This window comes from Phaethon aethereus (genome assembly GCF_964289735.1).
Source record: "Phaethon aethereus genome assembly, chromosome: 30".
In the NCBI taxonomy this organism is placed as follows: Eukaryota; Metazoa; Chordata; class Aves; order Phaethontiformes; family Phaethontidae; genus Phaethon; species Phaethon aethereus.
The window spans coordinates 1,192,653-1,204,499 of NC_138606.1; the positions used below are offsets into that span (position 1 = coordinate 1,192,653).

Consider the following 11,847-nt stretch of genomic DNA (forward strand, 5'->3'; position numbering starts at 1 on the left):
GGAGCACTGAGGGGCACTGGGAGCACTGGGGGGCACTGGGAGCACTGGAGGAATGGGGAGCACTGAGGGGCACTGGGAGCACTGTGGGAATGGGGAGCACTGAGGGGCACTGGGAGCACTGGGGGGCACCGGGAGCACTGGGGGGCACCAGGAGCACTGGGCACCCCATCAGGTCTCCCAGTTCCCCCCTCCAGCTCCCCCTTTGGGGGGGGGGGGCTGTCCATGAGGTTGGGAGGGTCCCAGGTTTTTAGGGCGTGTGCCCCCCAAGCAGAGGGTTTGATAGACAGCTGGAATTTCTTGCAGGGCTGGGGGGGAGGAGCAGGGTGGGGGGCGCTGGGGGCGGGCGCTGGAAGAGGTGCGAGGGCCCTCAGATGGAGATGCTGTTCTCGATCTCCAGTGGGTTCATGTAGTTGTATCTCAGCTTGGCCCAGTGGTTCCGCTCCTCGATGTGGTCCCGGATCTCCTGCAGCTGCCCTTGGAAGATCCTGATGAGCCGCCGGGGTTCCGCCTCTGTGAACCGCTCCTCCGGGTACTGTCCCAGGAGCCTCTGGGGGACACAGGGATGAGGGGCCCATCAGGTTCAACCGCTTGGCTGAAGTGTCTCAAGCCACCTTGGCGGGGAGGGTGGCGGCGTCCGGGCACCCTGGTAGTTGTAGAGTGATGGTGGCCACCAGCCTGGGCTTGAGTAGCCTGCACCCATGCCCTCATGGAGCACCTCTTGGGGTTCCTCAGCCCCACACAGCCACCATTTTGGGGGAGGGCATGGTGATGGCGGGGGCCAGACTCACCCCATCACTGAGGCGGGAACTGAGGAGGATGAGGGCCACCAGGATGTTGGCAGTGGTGTCCACCTCAGGGACCGTGTCAAGGAAGTGTTGGAGGAAGGCCTTGCCCTTCGCCGCCGGTGGCGGGTGACGCATGGAGGACGGGGCGTTGGGGAGGAAGGCGCCCAGGTCATACTGCGGGTTGAGAGGCCACTGTCAGCACAGGCCCTCCCTCTGGCATGCGGGTGGCTTGGATGGGGACATTCTCCTGCGGTGGGCTTGGGAAGTCCCTCCAGCATGGAGAGGAGATGGATGGGGGTGTCCCTCGGCATGGGGACAGGGTGGATGGGGACAGGTTGGATGGGGACGTTCTCCTGAGGTGGGGTGGGGATGTCCCTCTGGCATGGAGAGGGGATGGATGGGGATATCCCTCCAGCATGAAGAGAGGTGGGACATGGGCATCTCCCCTGGCTCAGGACGGGGACGTCCCTCCTGCACACAGAGGGGGTGGAGGGGAACATCTCTTCAGCGGGGGATGGGGACATCTTTTGGGTGCAGGGGGGTCAGAGGTCCCCTGTCCCACCTGCCCGTTGTTGACGGCTGCGTGCTGGGCTGAGCAGGTGAACACCACCATGGTGAGGAACTTGCTGAGCTGCGCCACCGTCCGCAGCGAGCAGGGGATACCTAGGGGTGGAGGGACACCGAAGAGCATCAGGGACATGTCCTTGTTCCCCCCACCGCCCCACGGCACCCATGGGAGTTGGAGACACGGTACCTGAGGAGGTCCTGCCCAAGAAGCCGTTGGTGAAGATGTCCATCACCCATGCCTGCAGCTCGGTGTCCCCACTCACCGCTGCGTCGTCCCCGTAGTAGAAAGCCACGATGCCGGAGACGAAACTACCAGCAGATGAGGTGACCATGAGGTCATGGAGCACCCATGGGATCACTGCCAGCGGTCACCCAACCCCTTGTCCCACCTCTCGATGGCTTTCCAGAGGCTCATCCCGTCATCCCGGTAGTGGTAGTTGGGGAGGTGGGCCATGCCGCGGTGGTGGATGTCATCGGGGAGGCAGAGGGAGGTGTAGGTGACCTTCTCCAAGCCCCGCTGGACGACCAGCAGCAGCCCTTCATGGGTGATCCCCGAGGCCTGGTGGGGAGGGGGCACCCATGGGTTCTCAGGGCAGGGGGCACCATGCCCTCCCCTCCAGCCCCCGGTTACTCCAGTGCTCCCAGTAAAGCCCAGTGCCCCCAGTGCTCCCCAGCCCATCCCTGTGCTCTCTAGTGTCCCCTATCCCATGCTCTCTAGTGTCCCCCAGTGCTCCCAGTATACCCCAGTACCCCCAAGTCCTCCCAGAGCACCAGTACTGCAAGTACCCCAGCAGTACCTCCCAGTGCTCCCAGTATACCACACTCTCCCTAGTGCTCCCCAGCCCCTCCATGCTCTCTAGTGTCCCCCAGGGCCCTCTCTGCCCCCAGTATACCCCAGTACCCCCAGTTCTCTCAGTACACCCTAGTGCTCCCCAGTGCCTCCAGTATACCCCCTCAAGTGCTCCCATTACACCCCAGCCCATGCTTGCTAGTGCCCCCACAGTGCCTCCCAGTATTCCCAGTATACCCCACTGCTCATGCTCCCCATCCCCCCATGCCCTGTGCTCTCTAGTGTCGCCCAGAGCCCACTGTGCCCCTGCGGGACTCCCAGTATACTCCAGTGCCTCCAAGTGCTCCGAGAGCACCAGTACTCCAGGTACCCCCCCAGTGCTCCCAGTATACCCCAGTGCCCCCAAGATCTACCAGTGCACCAGTGCTCCCAGTATACCCTGTGCCCCTCAGTGCTCCCAGTACACCACAGTGCCTCCCAGTGTTCCCAGCAGACCGCAGTGCTCCCAGTCCCTGTGACTCACCTTGTCGATAACACCACCAGGGTTGATGAGGACGCTCCGGGCCAACGTGTTGATGTGCAACGTGAAGAGGAAGTGGGGGATGAGGAGCTGGTGGTGGGAACCAAGAGCTTGGAGATGACCAGGGACCTCCCAAGGAGCTGGGGGGGTGTTGGGTGGGGTCAGATGGGTGGGGGGCAGTGGGTGGTCCTGAGGTGGGACATTACCTTGAAGAGGGGGTGGCAGGTGGGCAGTTGGCGTAGGGTGGCGATGGCGAAGACCTCTGCAAAGAGGTGGGTCCTCAAGAGGTGGGTGAGGAGCTGGTGGCTGTAGAAGTCAGCGTTGCGCACCCAGGTCTTGGCCAACAGCCAGTCCCACTCGGCATCGCTCGGTAAGAAGATGGGGCTGGTGGGTCCCGGCGTTTGGCTGAGCTGTGGGACACAACCACATGGTGGGACCATCTCCACCGCCACCAGGGCAGGGTTGTGCACTGGTTTGGGGTGGGATATCCCTACCTGGATGGCGATGGGGCGTAGGAGCCCGTCGGCGCCCTGGTGCAGCAGGCAGAGCGGTGCCGCCACATGCTGCTGGCGCCCGTGGATGGTGCCGGCTGGGATGTCCTCCAGCACCTCATAGTCCACGATGAAGATCCGACCCTCTTGCAACTCCTTGGCCAGGTTGGTGCCACCACCCAAAGAGCCGGCCACCATCTCCGGTGTCACCGGGAATTTGGTTGGCAGTGCCGTGCATTGCCGGATGATGATGGGGTTGTTGCCATTGAGGAACTGGTAACCGAAGAAGTCATCTTCTCGCCAGTGCCTGGCCACATACTCGGGGACTGAGGGGGTCACCAGACATCAGCACCCAACTGCCCACCCTCCACATCAAGCCAGGGACTTCTTGGGAAGCCCTGGATGGCAGGGGAGGACACACAAGGCACCCACCGATCTCCCTGCCCTGTGTCCGGGAGAAGATGCTGCGCATCTCATCCAGGCTCTTCCAGGAGGTGTGTCTCAACAGGAACCCTGTCAGAAGGTGGGAGGCCCCTCTACGGGACAGAGGTGGACCTCAGCACTCACCATCCCCCACCAGCCTCTTGGGACAGGGTGGCACTGGCAATGCTCCTCGCTCCCATCACCCAGGTCCCCCCCAACCTTGGGGAATGGCTTACTCGAAGATGAGGACACCGTTGAAGTTGATTGCCCTCACACAGGAGAATGCAACATTGGAGTCCAGCTCGACGATGGAGCCCACATTGAGGCAACGGGGCCAGCCCTCAGCGAAGGTTTTCCACCTGCAAGGTGGGACAGGGGGACACACATCAGCATCACCGCTGGCCAGGCAACCCTGGTAGCCCTCCATCCCTATGTCCCTGCTCTCACTGGTAAGCCTCCTGCCGTGCCTTCAGCTCCTGTCGCCGATGCTCCTTGAGGATCTCCAGCTCATCGTCCACCAGCTTCTTCCCTGGAAAGGAGGAGGGGTCAAGATCGGATCCTCTGGCCAGCAGAGGAGCATGGAGGTGGCATGGGTCCTACCGGAGCCCTCCCGGACCTCCACCGTGGTGATCCCCTCCAGCCACTGGTAGCAGGGGAAGCGGTAGAGGGTGCCGTCGGAGGCTGTCACACGGACATCCTTGCAGAACCAGGCGTCCTCCAAGAAAAGCCGCCACTTGTGCAAGCGGATGAGGACGATGGGACCCAAGTCCTGCTCGCAGCGCACGGTCAGGTCCTTCTCCTGGTGGGGTGGGATGGCTTGTGGCGGGAGGGCAGATGCCCTGGTGTGGCGCCAGGGGATACGGGCATTCCCCACCAGGTTTCAGAGCTTGCCCCAAAGATTCTCTTCCTCCAGCCCCCCAACCCTTGCAGAAGACCCAGCCCTTTTCCTACTCTCTCCAGCCAAAACCAGAACAGCCCGTGCCACCACTTGTGTCCCTGTCCCCACACTCACCATCCCTGGCAGGAACAAGTAGTTCATGGTCGTCCGGCGGCTCTCGCCACGGCTGCCCACCAAGGTGATGGAGATGGAGTTGCTGGTCCCAGCTTCGAGCATGTCACCCGTGGCCACCTTCACCTTGTAGATGGCCATGGCAAGCTGCACCAAGGACACACAGCAACGTCCAAGAGATGCCTTCAAAAAGCAACCAGCCGTAGAACTGAGGGGTTTTGGGGTGGAAACCTGTCGTTTTGGGCGGTTTACATGTCGCAAGCCCCCTTGCACAAGCCGGGTGGCCAGTCCTTCCTTCTCAAGGGGAGGTGTTATCAGATGACCGTTACTGGCTGGCATCCGGCATGTTTAATCTCAACGGATGTGGCCATGGGGACGTTGCCCAAGCGATGGCCCTGGGGGTGGCCATGGGCCCAAGGGAGGGGATGTTTGCCATGGTCCAGGAGCTCCTTCTGCCTCCCCAGGGCCTCCCCCATCTCCTGCCGCATCCCTGCCCACGCCGCTGCCCCAGCTTCACTGGCTGCTGTGGAGCAGGCAGTTGTGGGGCCAGCAGGGACTTCCCCCAGGAAGGTGGTGGAACAACTAATCCTGGAAACCATTTCCAGGCACATGAATGATGAGAAAAGCATCAGGAGGAGTCAGCATGGCTTCACCAAGGAGAAGTCATGCTTGACCAACATGATAAACTGCAGGAGAAGGATGGACTTCACAACTCTATGAGAGTTATATTCCGAAGCCATTTATTGTCTTGTCTGACTCCAATATATATCATAACTTTTGCTTAGTCACTGCGCACACACTCATGATTGGTTACAGCTTGTTACACACACTATTGCAATTGGCTATATACAAAATATCACGCGCTGTCCATGCGCCTCTCACACAGTCAGGATTCACTGCCTGCAGGTGTTCCTGTTTTCCTCGCTGCTTCTTAGTTGTTTACCACAGCTCCTTCTCCTCAAGGCCGAGCCGTGCAGATATCCAGCTGTTTACCAGCTTCTCAGTGCCACAGCTCCTTCTCCTTAAGGTCGAGCCATGCAGGGTGATCCCAACATCTCCCCCTTTTTGTTTATCTAAAAACAAAACCTGATGGATCATTTGCAACCCAAGGACTGTGAGGAAGATGGACCATCTGTACATTCTTGTATCATCCTGTGCCACGAACTCAGCCCAGCAGTCGGTAGGTGCCAGCTTTACGTGGGCATCCCCACGGAGGCATCGGTGGCCTTGCCGTACACCGATCCCCCTGCTCTTCGGGAAATCCCGGTATTTATACATTTGCCAAGGAACGAGTTTCGACACACGTGGCCAGTGAGTGTCAGAACATGCCTCGGTTGCCACCTCTCAACACAGGCAGCCTATGGCGCATGTGCCCGCTGGCCAGACGTTCTGCACGCGCCACAGCCACCCCGTCTGTTGGTTCATAGATTTTGTTCACACGGCATCTTACCATAATCCAGCAGTCACGTATCAGCTATGCTTAAATTAATAGCAGAATGTTACAAAGCAAACAATTGTAGCTGTACTACTCCTAGCGATAGAAGCTACTTCTAGTGATGGAAAAAGTGCTTGTATAAAGCTATGAAAACCAATATTATATCTTACCAAAGGATTTGTAGTTATAGAGCGGTTTGCCCTAAAAGCTTTCCATGTTCCTTTCATGATACTGCTAATTTCAGTGTGATTTACCCATACATTTTCTTTTGGCTGAGGTGGCATCCAGATTGCGATGACACCTGATAGCGTCAAGATGTATCCGACGATGACGATGGTGACTGTTTCACCCGTGGTTTTACCCATTTTGCGGGTACCCAACGAGTTCCAGAATCTGTAATGACACAAGCATAACCTCATCCCCAGGATAGCAGTTGAAAAGGTCCTTCCCACATTCTTTTCCATTTTTAACTTTTACTTGCACATTTTGTGTTAACTCAAACAGACTTCCTGTCACTCCTTTTACATGTTTTATTATGGGAGGCACTGTTTCTCCTTCTGCTAGACGCAAATAATTTAACACATATAAGGCTTTATTCAAACGTTCTTGGGGTGGTGTGGTAGCCTCTCCCCCTTTTTGTTTTTGCAATAAACGCTTCAGGGAATCATTCATTCGTTCAACAATAGCTTGTCCAGTTGGGGGATGTGGTATTCCAGTAACATGTGTCATTCCCCATTGAGCAAGAAATGTTTGGCTTGACTGGGCTACATAACAAGGACCATTATGGATTTTAATTTGTAGGGGTATACCATGGGCTGCGAATGCAGCTCGCAAATGCTTTTGTACATGCCTACTAGTTTCTCCCGTTTGTACAGTGGCCCAAACTACTGCAGAATAGCAATCAATTAAAACATGAACATATTTAAATCTTCCAAAGTCAGCGACATGTGTCACATCCATCTGCCATAGTTGTAGCGAATGCAATCCTCGGGGATTTACTGTAATCGCGATTCCTGGGCCCATTTGTTGACAATCAGCACAAGTCTGTATAATAGCTGTAGCGTCACCTGCACTTAGATTAAATTGTCTCGCTAAAACTTTGGCAGATTGATGGAAAAAGGCATGAGAGGCTTGTGCTTGACCTAAACGGTCCGGAGCAGGTCCAGCCCATACTGCGGCAGTCAGCCGATCAGCTCTTGCATTTCCTTCCACCAATTCCCCTGGAAGGTTGGTATGGCTGCGTGTATGCATAACGTAATAAGGACATCGTCTTTTCTGCAATAAAAACAAAAATGTTCTAAATTGTTGATATAGCTGTTCCTGCTGTACTTGTCTGAGGATGGAACCTTCCAATCTTTGGAGTACTCCAACTACATATAAAGAATCACTAATTATATTCACAGGTTCTTCAGACCATAATTTAAAGGCTTCAATTACTGCCTGTAGTTCTACCTTTTGAACTGATCCTGGCACGACAAGTACCCGTTCTTTCCATTCCCCGTGCTCTCGCCGTACTATTGCTGCCTTGCCTGTTTTCCCACCACCATCCATAAATACTGTAGCACCTTGAACTGGATATTGACTACACTTTGATTTTTCTTCTACTTCATGTTTGGGTTGTGGGTTTTTTTTGTTTTTTTGTTTTTTTGGGTTTTTTTGTTTGTTTGTTTTGGTTTTTTTGGTTTTTTTTAAAGGTAAACATTTTGTGTGATGGATAATTAATCGGAATGTCACCCTCAAATTCTGCTAATGCAGTTTGGAAGGGAACAGAGTGCTGCAAAGCCCAAGTCAAATATTCTTGTTGCAATGGTATTAAAATTGTTTTCAGGTCCTTTGCCGATATATCAATAATTCTGTTGCGCCCTTTCATAATCAAATTTGCAGAACACTCTACTTTCGTGGTGATGGTTTTTCTGTGCTGCTGAGGCAAAAAGACCCACTCTAAAATTTTCAATGGGTCCGCTTTTGATTCTAGCTTTGTTATCCACTGTATTATAAGCGCATAGGGACGTCGCTCGTGATTGATTACTGCCAAAGTGATCCCTATCGAGGGGTCTATCCTAGAACTAAATGCTTGAGTTACCTTTTCAGAAATGTTTGCTACTGCTTCCCGGGCTTCCTTGGTCAATTGTCGAGGAGAGTTTAACCTGCTATCCCCTCGCAAGAGCTGAACCAAGGGCTCCATATCTTGGTTTGTGATCCCACAAATAGGTCGAATCCAGTTAACGTCTCCTACCAATTTTTGTACATCATTTAATGTTTTAATCTGAATTCTTAATTCAACCTTTTGGGGGGTCACCGATGTTTCAGTGATCATCCACCCCAAGTACCTCCAAGGCGCTTCAGCTTGTATCTTTTCCGGCGCCACTTGCAGCCCACTTTGCCTCAAAAGCTCAACGAGCTCCCCGATCCTTTCTTCCGGATTTAATTGATTGCCAGCCAACAATATGTCATCCATATAATGATAGATGAGATATTGAGGCCACCTTTTTCTGATTGGCTGTAAAGCCCAATTTACATAAATTTGACACATCGTGGGTGAATTTTTCATGCCTTGTGGCAATACTGTCCAATGATATCTTTGCATGGGTTGTGCCTTGTTTGTACTTGGGACTGAGAATGCAAAATGTTTGGCATCATCTTCATGCAGAGGGATTGTAAAAAAGCAATCTTTGAGATCTATAATCAAAAGCTTCCAATACTTCAGTATCATACAGGGAGATGGTAGCCCTGGTTGCAAGGCTCCCATGTCCACTATACCTTATTGACTTCTTACAGGTCATGTAATAGTCTCCATTTTCCACTTTTCTTTGGAATCACAAAAACAGGTGTGTTCCAAGGACTAGTGGTTGGCACAATATGGCCTTTTTCGTCAATGATTCCAGGGAGAACAAAAAGTCCCTGCTTTGTTACTGATCGTCCTAATAACAAAGCACTCAATCCATATCCTAATGGTCCATTCACGTTAGTCGGGACATCATAAACCGACATGTCCCATAAGGTAACTTCTACTGTTGTTTCCACCTCCATTCCGGCGCTCCCTCTGGTTTGGGCGCTGAGGCTTGCCAAGCAGCCTGGTGGTGCTTCCCCATTTGTGTCATCGCGCGGGGTGCCTTCGCGCTCGGTCACCCGTTTCCCAACTTCATACCATCCCGATGATACTTTGAACAACATTCTGAGGCCTGATGACCAAATTTTTGACATGGACCACACGGTGCTCCTGCTGGGCCTATTCCTTGCTGAAACGGTCCTTGTTGGAAGGATTTATGACCTGTCTCAATCTGCCTAGGTCCTTTCCTTGTGGCCTTGCGCTGAGCTCTAAAATGGCCTGTTTTTCCACAATTAAAACATTTTTTCTCACCTTTTCCATTTATAAATGGCTTAATTGCTGCTGCAAAGGCGCTTGCGAGTGTTTCTGCCTGATGTGTGGCAGAGCCTACTCTGTTGCAGGCTTCTACCATTTGTACTAACGTTGCTTCTTTTGGCAAAGTTAACAAAATTCTTTTACAATCTACATTGGCATTTTCTACCGCTAAATTCAACAACACTGCTAGTTTTGCCTCTTCATTGGTATACACTTTATTCAAAGTGTCTCTCAGACGATCAACAAAAGACATATATGGTTCATCTCTCCCTTGTCTAATTTGAGTGTAAGATGGTTGCCTCTTTCCCTCCTCAGGGACTAGTGAGTTGCCCAACTAATTGCAAGGCTTCTAAGGGCAGCCGAGCTTGCAATCTAACATCCATGAACGGTCCCTGGCCTGTCATCTGTTCCACAGTAATGTTCTGAAGCAGATCGCCGTCTTGACGCTCCAGGTTTCTCAGGGCTTCTTGCATACAGAGTTTATACCATCTGTCTGCCCACAATAACCTTTGGGTTGGTGTCAACAACAGATCTATCATCTGCCGACAATCCCATGGTGTAAGAACCATTCCCGTGAATATGTTATCTAATAGAGCTTGCGTGAAAGGTGATTGCAAGCCGTAATTTTGCACTGCCTTCCACACTTCCTTAATCAAGTCCCAGTGAAATGGGTCCCAGCGATTGGGCCCGTGAGGCTGTACACTAATGAGAAATGCCATCAGTAACTCTGTTTCCTCGTCTTTCATCGCTCCTAAAAAAAGGTCTTTATCGCTCTCTAGTGTTGCCTTTCATTCTAGGCTCTTGCCTCCCTATAGTCTCTACAACAGGCTCTTCTCCTTCGTCTCTGCTATCAGGCAACGGGGGCCGTAAAGGCGGCAGGGGCTCGGCTGAGGGCTTCAAAACTACGGCTTTCGATCGGTTAAGTCTGGGTGGTTTCGGGGGTGGTGAAGCCCGCCCCATCAATCTTTCACATGGACACACAGGGGAACATTGAGTACATGTTCTGGGCAGCTTTGTCCCATCTTGCCCTCACATATATCATCGTAGATCTGTTTCTCTGACTTATCTAATCCGGCCAGTTCACCCGGTGCATCTGGCACCTCAGGTGGTGCAGTCGGAGTCGCTGAAGGTCCTGGACCCTCTGATTCGGTTAAAAGGGATTGGTTGAAGGCGGTTTAACAGCCTCCTCCACATCAGCTGCAGCTTTTCTCTCTGCCTTTAAGGCTTTTAATGTGGTTAATATCAACTTCCACGCCGTCACTAACTCTGCAGCGGTTTTCTCAATATGCTCCCATAACATTTTTCCTATCTCCTCCCACGTCTCTGCCTTAAACGCCACAGACGGATCGGGGGGGTACCCTTTCTTTCGGCTCCAAATTAGAAGCCTTCTAAGTGTATATTCATCATATTTCAGTCCTCTCTTAGAGAGCATATGCAGCAGGAGTCTGACTATCACCCCTTCTTCATGCGATGTGTTCTGCCCCATGCCGCCCCGGTTGCTCACCTCACCTCGCTGGGTGCTTCTCCATTGCAACGTATTCCTTTTTCTTTTTCCTTGCGTCAGTCCCGCTGACTGCAATTCTTCCAACCGGGCTTCTCCCGCGGCGTCCTCTGCGCTCGACCGGTGTTCAACGATGAGATCCCATAGATCGTATCACGTTGGGGTCACCGGTTGCGGGAGAAGGATGGACTTCACAACTCTATGAGAGTTATATTCCGAAGCCGTTTATTGTCTTGTCTGACTCCAATATATATCATAATCTTTGTTTAGTCACTGCGCACACACTCATGATTGGTTACGGCTTGTTACACACACTATTGCAATTGGCTATATACAAAATATCACGCGCTGTCCATGCGCCTCTCACACAGTCAGGATTCGCTGCCTGCAGGTGTTCCTGTTTTCCTCACTTCTTCTTAGTTGTTTACCACAGCTCCTTCTCCTCAAGGCCAAGCCGTGCAGATATCCAGCTGTTTACCAGCTTCTCAGTGCCACAGCTCCTTCTCCTTAAGGTCGAGCCATGCAGGGTGATCCCAACAATAAACATCTACAGTACAATGACAGGCCTAGTAGACAAGGGGAGAACAGTGGACATTGTCTACCTGGACTTCAGGAAGACTTTCAACAGTCTTCCGTAAGATCCTCCTACAGAAGCAGGAGGTTGAGCTGGATGGGCAGTGAGGTGGGTTGTCAACTGGCTGAACGTCAGCAAGTTGCAGATGACACCAAACTGAGACACCAAAGGGTCCTGCTGCCACCCAGAGAAACCTCAACAGGCTGGAGAAATGGGCTGAGGAACCTCATGGGGTTCTACCAGCGGAAGTGCAATGTCCTGCCCCCGGGGAGGTACAACTCCCGGCATCAGGACATGATGGGGACACCAGGCTGGAAAGCAGCTCAGTAGGAAAGGTCCTGGTGAATGAACGAATCATCGAACCATGAGCCCCTGCCACAAAGACAGC

General features: G+C 53.0%; 1 protein-coding gene across 1 annotated transcript; it reads right to left on the minus strand.

The window, feature by feature from the left end:
• Positions 1-367: 367 nt before the first annotated feature.
• Positions 368-4,726, minus strand: LOC309414627 (hydroperoxide isomerase ALOXE3-like; the record flags this gene model as incomplete). The annotated part of the gene is made up of 13 exons (XM_082011983.1): positions 368-547; positions 789-959; positions 1,348-1,448; positions 1,540-1,661; positions 1,742-1,911; positions 2,666-2,752; positions 2,869-3,072; positions 3,157-3,479; positions 3,586-3,689; positions 3,813-3,935; positions 4,024-4,105; positions 4,177-4,375; positions 4,589-4,726. The coding sequence occupies 13 exons, from the start codon at positions 4,724-4,726 to the stop codon at positions 368-370; spliced, it is 2,004 nt and encodes a 667-aa protein (XP_081868109.1).
• Between the last annotated feature and the right edge of the window lie 7,121 nt (positions 4,727-11,847).